Source organism: Vicia villosa, linkage group LG2, assembly GCF_029867415.1.
Source record: "Vicia villosa cultivar HV-30 ecotype Madison, WI linkage group LG2, Vvil1.0, whole genome shotgun sequence".
In the NCBI taxonomy this organism is placed as follows: domain Eukaryota; kingdom Viridiplantae; phylum Streptophyta; class Magnoliopsida; order Fabales; family Fabaceae; genus Vicia; species Vicia villosa.
The window spans coordinates 229,854,051-229,870,810 of NC_081181.1; the positions used below are offsets into that span (position 1 = coordinate 229,854,051).

At 32.5% G+C, this 16,760-nt stretch overlaps 1 protein-coding gene and 1 pseudogene across 1 annotated transcript; both read right to left on the minus strand.

Moving 5' to 3' along the window:
* Positions 1 to 389: 389 nt before the first annotated feature.
* LOC131651554 (E3 ubiquitin protein ligase RIE1-like) lies at positions 390 to 4,738 on the minus strand (annotated as a pseudogene).
* A 148-nt stretch (positions 4,739 to 4,886) lies between these two features.
* Positions 4,887 to 5,390, minus strand: LOC131651555 (uncharacterized). The gene has a single exon (XM_058921212.1). The coding sequence runs from the start codon at positions 5,388 to 5,390 to the stop codon at positions 4,887 to 4,889; it is 504 nt and encodes a 167-aa protein (XP_058777195.1).
* Positions 5,391 to 16,760: the final 11,370 nt, after the last annotated feature.

Genomic DNA, 16,760 nt, shown 5'->3' on the forward strand with positions numbered 1-16,760 from the left:
AATTTTGGTGTATATATAAATTAAATTCAACTAATACTACTACTAATACTCCATAAACAAATGTAAGATCTAGTTTGTAGACATATGTAACAAGTGCTACAATGATTTTGTTTACCAAATCAGCTAAGATAAACAGCAAGGATTAAATTTGTTAATGCAAACTATATACATAATGAAAATTATATTAATAATTTAATTAGAACGGAAAACATATTTAATCCAAATTTTTATATGGCATTTTAAAATAACAATAAAATCCATAAATTTGGCACAACTTTCAAATAACTCTAACAAATAACAACATATTACTCAATTTAGTAACATCACTAACTTATTCATTAATATATAACCTAAATCTTCTCTACATAAATAGATAAGAAAAACAACTATCAAAACCGAGAAAGTGGATGTTCCTTGTTTTGAATATCTACATATACACAACAGCATTGAAAATACTCAGTAAAGTGTTATACTTATACTTTTTTGTTTCCCTTGAGGATATTGTACTTACAAAGAGGACAAGTTGCATTCATCTTTAGCCATTTTACTATGCATGAAGAATGGAAATGATGGTTGCAGGGAAAAGTGTGAAGCTCCACTCCATCCTCGTATGGACAGAGGCATATACAACATTCCTGAAAAGCAAAACATCAAACAATAAAAAATATAATTTACTTAAAATCGTAATTTTGTTTTTAAGAGATCGAGCCTACATTCTAAACAAAGTACCTCTACTTGCTATTTGTTGAATTCAAATTTCAACTTCTATCAATTAAATCATAAATTTCTAAAATATAAAGAACTTCATAAGTTGTTTCTAAGTTTGATTCATTAGTTTTTCCTCTTTAAATGACCAAATTCATATGCATGCAAACACATAGAGCTAAAGTAACAATCTTCATGAGCAGTGACTCAAATAGAAAATCAGGGAACCGTTGATTTCCATTTCTCATAAATGATAAAATATAAATATCCAAGATTAAAATAAATTGTGTTTCAGGAAGCCATACTGCATCCTCAGGTAAAAGTATCCGTTCATTAGCCAAGTATCCACTGGAGGTTTCTATGGGAACCATCGATCCGGCTCCACCGTTAGCCTTCTCCTCATTGTTTAATAATCAAAATTTGTATTTAAAAAGTATACTAAGGTCTGCTTCTGATGCACCTTCCTATATTCATTCAAAATGAAACAAATAGAGCAATTAGGAGGTTCCCATGTTATTGTTCAGTCAGTTCAAAATATCTTTTTATTCATACATGTCCTGCAACAGCATAGAGAATAGCAATGATGCAGGGCAGACAACAACAGAGAGCAATGCCGATCAAGCATGCCAAAACAACACAGAAGATGGAAAAAAAGACATCAAATGCCAGAAAGATAACAACCAACCTATAAGGATTGAAAAAAAATATCATTGTTTTCATTATATCAGCAAACTTCACAAATCTATCAAATAGAAAGAAAAAAAGAGTAACTGCCCATTTTGGTCATCTATAAATACCCTCAGTATCACAGTTCTCCATTTATTTGAGATATCAAATTGGTTCCTCAAATAGCAATTAATGAAATTGATTTTGTTCTTTTAAGGACTGGTTGGGTTGTCCCTCTAATGACCATACTAATGCAGTTATAATGGACGGCCAAAATTGGCCTTGGATCAAGAAATATTCTTTAATGAAAAAATTATCCCTAGTACTTTTGAAAGCTACGAATTTGAAAAATTTTCTAGGTTCACTAATATTTAATCATATGTTCAACTTTAAATAAAGGAATATAAGAAATCATTTTTATACACGTGATTCAATTAAGTGGATCTAGCCACTAATTGCCAAGAGTAGTAGCTAACAGTGTTGGTATCCTCTTATAATTTATAGCCAAAGGATATTGAACAAGTCTTCTTTTATCCAAAAACAATAATGAAAAGGAGCATGTCTTTCGTACATGATATATCCACCCCCAAATCAATAAACATATACAAACACATACACACACACACACACACACGCATTTTCAGGCACCTGAAGCACCTTAACAAATAGAAAATATTATGTGTATGCGAGTGAATCTATATATGCAGATTAGATGTCATACTATTAAAATTGATATATAACACTATTCTTTGTAAGTATCAGATATGCCTATGATGGGGGTGAATTAGGTTTTCAAAAAATCAATCAGTTTTATGAGAATACTTCTAATAATTTTTTGGTTAAGTGTATGAAGGTTTTTGAATGGTTCTTTTCTTTTCTCGGTAATAGTGATGGAAGCGATAAAATGCGGAAAGGTAAAGAACGCAAGGATATATACTGGTTCCCCTCACAATCCGAGAGTACTTCAGTCCCCTTTCAAACACGAAAGAGATTTCACTATAGTTAGAATTATTGTACAAGCCTATGCTTACTATCTAACCTATAGGGTGATCAAAGGTTCTTAAAACCTTTAAGATCAAACAACACTAATGTGAATGAAGAACAATCCTCTTCAAACACAACACTTACTTCCAATAATCCTGGATAGTAAGGAGAAATAATCTTTTGAATTATACAAAAGTTTATGATGAAAGATGGAGAGCAATATCAATCTTAGATTAATCTTCTTCAAGTAAAACAATTCTCAATGAGTATATAAGTGTTCACAATGTATGTATGAAACTTAGAATGAATTTTCAATGAAAATGAATGTAGAAAGTTTCATATAAAATTCTGGTTTGTAAACACTTGAAAATGATGAAATTTATGAGTATGGAATTGTTAATCAAGAAAGTGTTTTTGAATATGAAAGTTGCAGAATATATAGTGTGTAAAACACCCTTTGGAAAGGTTATATTTTCATGAAACAATGCAATGGTTATGTGAAAAGAATATAATTTCGTTTGGGTTCAAACATGCAAAAATGAGACACACTGGTTCAGTAGGAACCGGTTCCTAACTAGGAGAACCCGGCTCCTGCTTAACATTACAACAAAAAATTTGAATTTTAACACAGGGGAACCAGTTCCCAGAGGGGTAGAACCCGGTTCCTAGTACTAAAAGCCATAGCCTTTGTTTTGCTGAATGTTGGAACCCGGTTCCCAGCTGGGAGGAACCGGTTCCTGAATGCTTTCCATAGAGTTTTGATTTTGAAAAGATTTCAACAAAGGTTTACTATGGTATGAGACTTATAGTATGTTATGGAATGCATGTAGAATATATTGTGAACATTTATATATCAAAGTGAGAACTATTTATACCTTTGATGCTTTAGCTTGATTTAAATCTTCATAATTCTCCAAGACTTGAAATGGTGTGAATTTGCCTAAGACTTGACATTCTTTTTGCACATCCTTTATGAAAGTTGGTATCCAATTTGTCTTCATCAAAACCAAGTATGATTGAGAAGCTTGTAATTACATTCTCCCCCTTTTTGATGATGACAACCAAGTTTTGAAATGTCTTTGAAAAGTTGTTTTGTGCTTGAAATTTGTTGAACAATGCAAGGCTCCCCCTATGTTAGTGACTCCCCCTAAATCCATGATTTCTCTTTGGTAAATGGAGTGAGTTCATTTGATGCTTTTAGTTATGACCTGCATTTTCTTTGAAAAACAAAACAACAACAAACATGCATATTATTCTCCCCCTTTGTTATTATCAAAAAGGATGGGGAAAAAGAGAAATAAATATGAAACTAAAAGATAACACATACAAATTATCACAACAAATATAGATTAAACACGACAAAAAGTACGAAATGATACGGAGTTTGAACGATTACAACAAAGAAACAAATACGTAACCTAAACATCACGAGGCATAAAGAAACATTGTCTAGATAAACATAAAAAACATAAAGAACAATAAAAACATAACATAGAAATAGAAACAACATTAGTCACTTTCATTCATGTTTTCTTCATCATCTTCACTTCCATTCCCTCTTCCACTCCCATCATCTTGGTCTTCCTCTTCTTCACTTGTTTCCTCTTCTTCATAGTATGCCAAGATACGTCTTTGAGTTCTTTGAATCTCACGGATTTGCCAAAAGTTAAATTATTCACCATAAAACAATGGAGGCTTGTTGTTACTTTCTTAAAATGTAAAAAATTAAAAGCTTACCAGTACAAGCTTGGAGCATTTTCCAGAAGGATATCACCACCAGAGACAACCCAGCAAAAAGCCCACCATCCACCAAATGAATGAAACCCCAGTAAGCAAAAGGGATGGACGTGAGATGGTTGTCGTAGGCGAAAGGGACGGCGATTGAAGAAGAGGAGGACGAATACGGCTAGGGTTCTATGAGAAAACAAGAGCGACAAAGAAATTTATAGCCTATAGGCTTTAAATACATCTTCAACTTGGGGGTTTTCTGTTTTATTTTTTAAAACTTAAATGGCCTACGAGAGCGCTTTTTGAAAAGCACTGGTAAAGGCCCCCCTTTAGAAAGCGCTTTTTAAAAAGCGTTTTCTAAAGGGGGGCCTTTACCAACGCTTTTCAAAAAGCGTTCTCTAAAGGGGGGCCTTTACCAGCGTTTTTTTAAAAAGCGCTTTCGTAGGTCAACTTTACACAACGCTTTTCCTGTAGCCAATTTCCGTGTTTTTAAATTCTTATTTATGGAAGCGCTTTTCAGAAAAAGCGTTGTCTTAGGGGTGCTGCCAAAAGTCATTTTTGGCGTAGTGACCCCCAGACACCGGATTAGAGCTTCAAAAAGTCACATTCAAACCATAGTTGTAACAAGTCACATTCAAACCTCGTCTACACTCATTAGCCTTGTGACTTGTCTTGTCACACTTGAAGCATTTCACTTCAGCACTTATGCACTCAGAAGCACGATGACCCTCGACACCACACCTATAACACCTAATCGAAGTAGGAGCTCCTCCCCCATTCGAATTCTTGTCAAAACCAGCTTTCTACTTCCCTTTATCAGCATAAGACTTTCCTGTGAATTGGCCTTTCCTTTTCGTATCATTCATAGACTTGTAGTGAACAGCACTCTCCCTACAACCCTCATAATAGATCATACTCTTGTTAACCAACTCAGCAAAATGGGAAATTTTTTGATAACCAATAGCCTTCTTAATCTTAGGTCTCAAACCATTCACAAACTTGAGACACTTAGATTTCTCAGCATTAGTAGTGTTGTAATGAGGATAATACTTAATCAACTCTTGAAATCTTGCAATATACTCTCCCACAGTTCCATTATCCTGCTTCAGCTTAAGAAACTCAACCTCTTTCTTCCCACTCACATCTTTTGGAAAATAATTCTCCAAAAATGCATCACTAAAAAGAGCCCAAGTAACCTCAATTCCTTCTTCATCAAACCTTTGAATAATGTTACCCCACCAATCCTCAACTTCCTTCTCAAGCATATGAAAACCAAACTGCACCTTTTGGGCATTCGTATAATTCATAACCCGTAAGTTCTTCTCAATCGCCTTCAGCCATGCTTATGCCTTGTCAGGTTCATGCTCTCCCTTAAAGATAGTTGGATTATTCCTCCAGAAATTCCCTAAATCACAAAACTCATCCTCCTCTCTATTTACCAGCATTCACATTCGGAGCCGCCCAATAGCACCAGCCAACATCGTCAACATCTCAACAATAGCATCATCATTCCTTCCTGCAAATGGTTGTCAAACTCGCGGGTAGACTTGTAAACTCGTACAAGTTAACGAGTCTAGGAAGCAAAAACGAGTAGGCTCACGTATAGAATCATTTTTTCATAGACTCGAGTAGACCCGGATAGACTCGCACAAACTCGTATAGACTCGCGAGTGTATGGAGAGTTTACGAGTCTATAAGTTTTTTTATGAATTGTTTAAATCCAAAAAAGGCCCAAATTCCTCAAAAGATTTTATTTTACTTTATTAAAAAACCCTTATTTTTTTTACTTGTACAAGAATTAGAAAGTCTCTATACCAATCTCTTGTTTCATTAAAGTATCTTCCTCCTTTCCTCGAAGGTGTGCATTTATTCTGTCTCTTTCTTTGTTCATGTTCGTTATCGTAAATCAATTATTCGTTGTGTAAGTATGTCTCACTTAAATGTTTCTCTTGTATATTCTATTGTGTATACGTGATGCCCCATTGTTTTATCATGTCAACTGATCCTAATCTCCATATATCAATTTGACATGAAAAATGGTTTAGAAAATTTATGATTTATGGAAAAAAAATGTTTTTGTTTGTTTTGAAATAATATATTGCTACAGTTTTGAAAAAATTGTGATTTACGAGTTATGACAAAATGCATTGCTCATAGTTTTAAAATAATAAAAATTTGCTACAGACATAAAAGTGTTGTAAATTGCGAAACTTGCGTACAATTTTGAATTGGTTGTAAATTTATTTGTAGGTTCATACAAAGAGCAGAAATAGGTTGAATAAAAAAGATGAATAACTTAATTCACGCCATGTACAATTTTAAGTTGAAAAGTAGAAAAGGAAAACAAAAAATGGTGTTCTTTCATTTGAAGATATTAATTCAGATGATGAATGGATAATTGATAATCCTAATAAAGAAAATATGCAAACCAAAGTTAACGTAGAGCACGATGATGTTATTGTTAACAATATTGGGGAAGCTAGTATTGTTGTTACTAATGTTGTGCAAAGTGGTGGTGTTGGCAATGTTGAATTAGGTGGAAATGGAACTTTAAGCAATTCAACTTTGGTTAATGATGAAAAAGATGTTTCATCTGGGGCAAAACTTAAAGATGATAATCAAGATACCAATAAAGATAATAGTGATGATTCCACTAGAGCTTTGGATGTCTAAAGCCATTAGCATATTTGTTTTATGATTTTTTTGCTTTATGTAGTAACCAATTAAGAAGAAATTAGTACGTTAAGTCTTTACCCACATACTTTTCTATTTTTTTTTTGTTTTATTATCGTGTTTTTTATCAAGAAATTTATTATGGAGTATGAAACTTAAATTTTTATGTTAATTGGTGTTCTATTATATATGTGTGTGTCATATATGAGACATTTACAAGTTCAAAAATATATGCGTGTGTCATGTATGTGTCACTTAAAGGTTTTTGAAAGTCATTTTGATTTTCCATAGACTCGTGCGAGTTTGTAGGTTGAGTCTGTGAGTCGAGTCTACGGACTCTTTTCGAGTTTGAGTAAACTCGCGAGTTTGACAACCTTTGCAACCATCGTCTAACAACCAACAAGCTACATCAGACACACAATACCGATTGTGTCACAAAAATAAATCGAATACAAAAGGAAAATAAACATATTAATAACTTGGCCAACTGGTCGACCATGCTCTGATACCACTAATGTAACACCCTCTAAACCCCACGGCAAATATATTGCATAATCAGAGTAAATTAGCATGCATACCAAAAAGGGAATCACGTGTATTAAAAATAACACAAATACAACACATATAAGCATCTAGTCATGTTCATAACTGTCATACCCCAAAATTTGCCTTCTTCACCCCATCTACAATTAGGGTTCTATCCAAACAATATTCCATAAGTCAAGGGTCTCCTGAGGCTAGGGTTTGAGGTTCTCTTGAAAAGATCAATAAGGTTCTCAATCAAAGATTCTATGGTTCATAATGACCTAAGATAACTCTATAACAAAAGTCAAGGCTCAACACCAAAAGTTACCTGCTCAAATAAACTCCAAGATTCACAGTCAACTGATTAAACCTAAAAGTCAATCACAATCCAAGCATGGTCCAAACCTCTGATCATTGATCAAACATCAATTATAGAGGTATATATCCATCATTTGATCAAAATTTGATCATGATTTATCAGTAGAAACTCAGAGATGAACAAATACAAAAAGGTTCAAATTAGGGTTTTTATAGGAGAAAGTCAACTCAACTTTGACTGACCATAACTTTCACATGGAACATCAAAAATGCCCCACTCAAAGCCTTTTTGGAAGGAAATTGGATTCTCTACAACTTTGTCTCTCACAAGCCAAGGCTAGAAATGCTTCATTTGAGAGGTACAATGCAAAAGATTACAGGTCCTTTTCAAGCATCCTTCAAAAGCAGTTTTTTTGTCAGAGAGGATATGATCAAGATAAAAGCTCCAAATAAAAAATATGTTCCAAAGTGGCTTATAGAAGAACTCTTGAGGTTTCCAAAAAGTCCTAGAACTCCCTCATAGCTTAAAAATTGAGTGAGATATGCTTGGTCAAAGTTGGGTGATTTTTGAGGTAAAATGGGAAATAAAAGAGGTTTAAATAGGAGTTTTTTGCAAATGGGCCTATATTTTAATGATCCAACCTTGGTCCACAAGTCACTTATGTTACCCAAACCAAGTGCCACGAATTTTATCTTTTTATTTGATTTTTTATATGATTTTTATTTCATTCAAATGATTTAAAATAATATAATTAATTAAAAATCAAGTATTATGTGAAAAAGATTCATATTGACTAATTCCAATTCACAATTATGTCAAAATTATAAAATATTTTCGTGCACAATTGATTAGGAAAGGATTTGTATAATATTTGACAAAATTAGAAAGCTTCCAATCAAGTTTTAAATCAAATTTCCCAAAGTTGCAAGATTAGATTCAAAAAGGTTTTGGACAATTTTATTAACCTAAAATCATTCCTCTATAAGTAGAGAGGAGAGGCCAACGCATTAGGGGTGGAGAATTCTGCAAGAGGCATACGTTCAAGAACTGAAAAATTTCACCAAGAAATTGGAATTCGGTTTGGTAGAATTCGTGACTTTCAAGAGGATCTAAGGATTGCAAAAGGTTCGTGGGATCATTCTGAAGCTACCTGGATACTTGCTCTGCTTCAACACCCCCAGAATTTCTCCATATAAGCCCAGGTACGTGGTTCTGAAATTTGGCTCGATTGCAATAATTCACGCATGCTCATGATAATTTACTTGCATATTATGATTGATATGGATGTTGTGATCGTTTCTGTATGATTGGATTAAAGTTTAAGGGCCTGAAACGTATTCGGCCATTGGAGGCCGAGTTAGGTTTTTAGGGTTTTGATTAGGGCTTTTCGTAAGAGTTAAAATTAGGTGAAATCGAATGTTCAGGTGATTTTGCATGGTCTAAACGAAGCGTTTAGAGTAGGTGCGAAGTATTTATGTGTGCCTATGTACTGTTCGTTATTTTCCAGGTGCGGTTGCTACGAATACAACCCTAGCCAATTCGTAGCAAAAAGTTGCAGAGATTCCCATGTATGTTGGGGACGATGATGATGTGTCCTCGTGTCACTGGGCAGTTTAAATTTCGCGCGCGTGATTTCCCTTTAGCTTTATTGTTTTTATTTAATAACTTGGATGTGTATATTAAACAAGAAGCGTGTTTGGTTGAACTGGCTTGGGGCGAAATTGAGTAACGAAGGGACGAGGGTTCGATCCCTCACTCCCATATTATTTTTACAACAAAGTCTGTTAGTGATCCCATGTGCTGGTAACCCTAAGTTCCACCATAATCCTTCGGATCTGGCCACTGAATCTTCAACTCTTTAGATCTAACGTACTCAGACCTAATCCCTATACCATGAACCTCAACCTAGCCACACAGAATCATAATCTCAATAAACTAAAAATTATTTTAATTAATATATTTATTTTAATTAAATCTTTTTTAAAATATTTATTTATATATATAATAATTATTTTTTATAAATAAAATTAATATATGATATTAATATTAAAAATCATAATTTGTTGTTCATTCCGATTAAATCGATTAATCGCTATGGTCAATAATAATTTTAATTAAAATATTATTTAATTAAAATGTAATTAATTTCTATTTGGTTAAATGGTTTCAACTATTCTATTAGTTGCGATGATTAACCCTTTTATTTCTCTCATTCCAATTCGTTGTTCTTTTTAATCGAATCAATCGATTACGAGGGGTAACGATACAAATTAATCCATAAAAATTATTAAAAAAAATACTATAATTCATTATTAGTGATAATTGAATCAATAGATTAAAATTGGTAATGATGCAACTATTAATCTTTTAACTATGGTAATTGAATCAATCGATTATTGCGGTTAATAGTACAAACTAAAATCAAGGTTGTACGCCCTAAGCCTAAAACACTTCCAAAACAAACCTTTTCAAATTCCTAACTTATCATAGGCTATTTCAAAAGCCTTGAAGCAAACTTTCAACCATCTCAGATCGAATTCTAATCCTAAGGCGTACAACCCTCTCCTGAACTACGTAGACTCTGATCCTCCATAAGGAGGTACGTAGGCACTTGGCAACAAGGCGAGTCCCCTCCCCCATAAATCTCATTTTGTCCCGATTATGTTTCCTCAATTATAAACCTTTGATTGTGATAATATTTGCTTTAACCCTATTAACTGTCTGTCACTTTTCTTTATGTTTAGCCATAAACCTTGACTTTATAATGCAAACCATAGGAAAGGGTTGAGGGTGCGTAACACCTTCCCTCGACCTGAATATAGTATCTTACCCTGATCTCTCAACTGCGCGAGGTTTCCTATTCGCCTTGGTAGAATAGGTGGCGACTCTAATCTTTAATTTTTAGGGCAGGTTGCTACAATAACATTCATTTAAATTCATGTTTCATATGCACATCATAGCGGAATAATTAATTATTTAAAAATGATACCAATAATAATGTCTCATAATAGATAGTCATGCATAAAAGCATAGGCTCTAAGGGCCAATCATCACATAATCTCAATACACCATAACATAAAAGATAGTACAACAAATATCTCTCAAACAAACATGAGTTCAAATGTTTCCTCGTGTTACATAACCAGAGCATGACTCACTACTTAAAAATACGATAAACAACGGAATAGCTCCACAACTAAATCCTTGCATTCAAAGCACCTCTACTCCTCGGTACCTGAGTGATGTCGTACAAAACATCATTCCATCAGAAGGATGGGAATTAATATCATTATAGAAATATATAATAATAAGCAATGCATAACAACATACATTTATAGAATTCATCACACTTCATACATTCAAGTATTCAACACTTTTTCACATAATTTACATGTTTACATATACAACATAGCTCAACAATTCAAGTTAACAAAGTAATCAAATCACAATTATCATTAAAGTACCATTCACATAATTATCACACAAACACATCAAAATAACATTTCACATCGATATATGTGGCTCCAATGCGGCTCAATGTAATATGCATGTGGTACCAATTGTTATCATTAGTGGTATCACCGTGTTCATCCCTAAGACAAATAACCACCAAAATAAGCTCTAAACTCATCTTCAAGGTTTGGGACAAGTCACTAGTTTCCAAGAAACTAACGGACATCGCCTATTTCCCACCAAATGATAAATGTGTAAATACTAACAATTCTGTGCAATTAAGACCATCTCTAAATCTTAATTATACAAGCATATATCACACCTTTCATCACTTCACCATTTGCACAAACATACATATATCATGTTATCAATCACATATGAAAAACACTTTCATAGCACTCACCAAATCAACACATCACAATTAACATGTAGCAAACAAAGCTCAACAATGTTAATTTCAACCAATTGCAATTCACAACATACATATACACAAAATTCAAGTATTATGTTCATATAAAGAATTGCCTCAAAAGCCATCCAAACATATTCATAAAATTTCAGAAAATTCATGATAAATTAATAGCATACAAGATCCAGTTCAGCTTACAAAAATATAAAATTTCACATAGCAGACCGCGCTAAGCGGCCTCACGAAAAACCAGAAAAGTTATGTTTCAGACAAATTCTATTTCACACAATTTTTCACCATAAACCCACCCAAACATCCATAGTTCGGGAAATATAAGCATAATAACATGTGTTCATCATATAGGATCAATTACTAACAATAAGACATGATTAAATAATTAATTTTATGAATTCAATTCAAAGCCTAACAAGTCAAAACCTAGAAATTGAAAATCCTCAAATCCTTCACATATTACTACCGATCACATACATTATATAACCCATAGTTATATGAAAAACCACTCTTACCTTAGATTAAATCTTCCTCTATGGTTGCCTCTTCTATTCTCTTATCTTCTTTTCTCTTCTCCTTTTCTCTTCTTTCTCCTCTTTTCCTCTTTTCTTCACTTCTCTCTCTAACTTTCTATTTTCTTGTTTTAGTTAAACTCTTACCAACTTAATTCTTCTAATGGGCTTACTTACTTTTACCCCCACCTTTTACTCATCCAATTATTATTATTATGCTCAGTTACTCATTTTATCATTCTCACATCCAATAACCTAGCACATATATATATCACATATGTCCACAAAACCAAAAATAAATAATAATTATTATATCATATAATAATTAATTAAAATAAACAATAAATAAAATAATTAATAAATAAAAATTGGGGTGTTACAATCTCCGCCCCGTCACCATCAATTTAGTGAAATCAATTTTTTAATAGAAATGTTTATTTTTTATCAAATTATATTACAAATGATAAAATAAAACAATCTAAAAAAAAATTCATACATACATTTAAAATATTTTAACTAATAAATGTATGAATTTTCACTAGAGGCAAAGATTTTAAATAATAAATATTTTAAATTAATAACATATGTATTTTAAATCTTTATTTAAATATTTAAAATCTTTGCTCACTATTTATTATTTTAAAATATTTTTTCACTATCACCCACCATAGGAAAATCTTTGCCGCCCCTCGAGGCAATCACATATGTTGGATTTTCACTAGAAAGCCCTTGCTGCCCCTCGCTACAATACTGTGATAGACCTTCATAGAAGGATTTTTGTCGGCCACTAAGGCAATACATGAACAATGGACTCCCATCAAAGGATTCTTTCCGCACCCAAGGGCGATATGAATACAGTTCATTTCAAATAACCCGCCAAAGGGACTTAGAGTTTCCTCGGGCGGGACCGAGGCTTACAATTCATGCCAAAATAGGTGTGACCTATATCAAGCTCCGAAGACTTAGTGTCAAGTCTTGCTAGAGGGCCCGATGGAAGTCCCGCCTAAAATATTAACAACACAATCGAGGGACTTATAATTCCTTAGGCGATAACGAGGCATACAAATCATGCCTAAATGGACGCGACCTGATCAAGCCCCAGATACTTAGTGTCAAGTCTTGCTATAGAGCTAATGGAAGCCCTGCCTAAGAGATTAACAACCCTCCAAAGGGACGTAGAGTTTCCTTGGGTAAGACCAAGGCATACAAATCATGCTTGGATGGGCGCAACCTATATCAAGCCCTTGAGACTTAGTGCAAAATCTTACTAGAGGGCTCGATGGAAGTCCAACCTAAGAGATTAACAACCCTCCCGAAGGACTTAGAGTTTCCTCGGGTGGAACCAAGGCATAGAAGCCATGCCTAATTGCTAATTGGGCACAACATATATCAAGCCCCATTGACTTAGTGTCAAGTCTTGCTAGAGGTCTCGATGGAAGTCTTGCTTAAAAGATTAACAATCTTCCCGAGGGACTTAGAGTTTCCTCGGGCGGGACCGAGTCATACAAATCATGCTTAAATGGGTGCGACCTATATCAATCCTGGAGACTTAGTGTTAAGTCTTGCTATAGGACTTGATGGAAGTCCCTCCTAAAAGATTAACAATTTGCTAGAGGGACTCAGCGTTCCCGATCGAACTACTCGATATAATGTTTGAATGGCGCGTTAGACAAGACACATAGTTGTCGTGAAAGCCTGAATTCTTGAAGACCGACAAAAGTCTCATAAGGGAAAATGCCAGTCCTCGGAATACTCTCGTTAACCAAAGGTAAAAAAATACTTCGCCCTCTTCCGAAGGACTTGTGTCTAAGGGACTATATAATGTAATATTTGGAAATAACCTTGCCAAGGACGACAATTTGGGACCGCCCTAGGAAAAGGCGATGATGCGAGGACGCTTAAAGGGAGGTACTGCCTCGCCCTTGCGTTTTCCTCGCCCTTAAGGAGAAGAAACGTGAGATAAGATGTGTCTTGGATGATGGAAAAGTCAAGACAGTTACTGACTCACGTATCCCTTGGGAACATGAATTCTATAGTCCACCTTTTGACTAGGTAGGTTGCGACTTTTTCCAAGAAAATCCTATGAATAAGGAATTCCTATAAATACCCCATCCTTCAAAGGAAAAGGGGACGACTCTGAAGTAACACTTACTTACACACATTCAAACACTTCTCGGAGAACACTCCGCTTTGAGTAGCCCTAGAAACATCACTATAACCTCTCACATGCAACCTAGCAGCGTCGGCTAACAACAATGCCTCTCACCTCACCTGAGTTGGCTCCTTAAACAGCCTCAAAAACCACCGTACATGGCTATTCACCGTCATGAGCTAGCCATCGCCATTAAATGTGTAATATACCTCTATTAGGGCCTCTAAGTTTCCATGCCCTTGCACAGGGAATATGCACACACATGCACTTTTTTAGACAATCATAATCCATATTATCACCTAACATATGGTAGCCCGTATAGCTTGCCAATTGTATTATCCTCATCGCCCAAAATTTTCCTGCAAATTAATATCAATCAAGCAAAAGTTAAGATTGGAAAAGAATCTTATGCCCAGGAGCCACTTAAGGAATCCACGCACTCTTGGTAGCCTCGCAGTCTCGAATTGCAGGGAAAATGGTTTCAATGAGGCCTTGGCATTCAGAGTAGTAAGGATCCTTAAAATTCCTTTGATGAAGCCACTTATTTATGACCAGGCTATTATGCTTCAACATCTAAATGAAAGATCTGATCTATTTAGGAACTTTAAGCTTCCAGACTGTTTTAATGTCGTAATATCTTATGTCCCTCTCACCCTCTATTGAATTTTAGTTAGTACATAGGAATGATATTATTGACCATTAGAAAACAATACTTGTGCTTGTAAAATAGTTAAGGCAGATGAATCTTCATCTTCAACATTAATGTCGCCCCGTAACATACGAGGATTGCTCAAAAATAACAAAACCATCTCTAATGTTTATTAAAATAAGAAAATTAAATTAAAACAAAATTAAAAGTTTTTAAAATCAAATTTTGTGTTTGATAGTTAATTATATAGTAAAGGTATTGAGCTTTAAAAAAATAAATTTTTTCTTTTCATTTTTAAAAATGGATTTTAATAAACCGTTTTAAAAATATTACAAAATTTTTAATATTCGTTTTATTTTTAAAACTGAAAGATTAATTTTGACATCTTATAACGTAAACATACATTATTGAAGATTAAAATATTAGGCGAGATCGCAATTTTTTCAAAAAATTATATCTCAAAAATAATTTTTATGAAAAATTGTTTAAAATAATTTCAAAATTAAGAGATTTTTTAAAATTTTGATATCTAATTTTTTTTTCAATAAAATAATAAAATATCTAAAACAACATTTTAAAAATAATTACTCAACTCAAATTTTTATTTGAAATTTTATGGAAAAAATTTATAATTTTTTTAAAATAAAATTATGTAACACTATAAATTCTTTTTTGAAAAAAAGACAAAATAAAGGGATCCATTATCACTCTACAAAATTATTTAAAATTGTTGTCTCTAATTAACTGTACATATTTTTATTAACTTTAAACTGTTATTTTTTCATTACTATTATTATTATTAAATGCTGATTAAATTATGTTTAAAATAAAATAAAAAATTATTAATATATTCAACAAGAATAGAAAGAAGAAAAAAAAAATGAAAGCATGTGAGTGGTGTGGCGCAACACTTTCTTTGAGTGTGATGGCTGAACAATGCTTGATGCAAAAATGAAGAAAGAAACAATGACCATGAAAAAGGAAAATTGGTAATACACTTAAAAATAACTAAATGGTTGCTTTCTTTTGCATATAACACATTTGGTTAGGGTGATGGTTTAGGCCAATGAACCTTATGGCACCTATAAAGTATAAACTATTGAAAATTGAGCATACAAAGAAAAAGTGAAAGTGATAACGCAATATTCTCAAAATGGAACAAAGAAACAAAGACATTTTTTCTTGCAATATTTTTTTTTATAAAAAAAAGCAATAACAAACATAAAGTTTTGATCTGTGATTAGTTTTTAAAATAAGTTGTCCCTATAAACCATTGATAATTTGTTGGCTTTTCAACTTAATTAAAGGTTAAACCTCCTTATGATGTTAGTAATAAATCAAAGGAATAACTTTATGAACAAATACTTTTGTGAAAAAGTTTAAGAAAAAATCATGCATGATAAATGTTAATCGAGTAAAATGAATGTAAATTGTTGGTTCAGAGTTATCTATGTAGGCAAAAATTATTTATATTAATGTATTAATATAAAAAAAATAGTTGACATTTTTAAATAAATAATAATAATAATTTAATTATCATTCAGAGTCAACAATTTTAGCTATGGAAATTCAGTTGGTCCCAATGTAAAACCCGCCACATGATTCAGTTAATTAAGTATTGTTTTATTTCATACGGCAATAACTATGCCTCTTTTATATATATATATATATATATATATATATATATATATATATATATATATATATATATATATATATATATATATATATATATATATATATATATATATATATATATATATATATATATATATATATATATATATATATATATATATATATATATATATATATATGTATATATATATATATATGTATATATATATATGTATATATATATATATATATATATGTATATATATATATATGTATATATATATATATATGTATATATATATATATATATATGTATATATATATATATGTATATATATATATATATGTATATATAT

Coding starts and splice junctions, on each gene's coding strand:
- LOC131651555 (XM_058921212.1), bottom strand. CDS start 5,390: ATGAATTATACGAATGCCCAAAAGGTGCAGTTTGGTTTTCATATGCTT.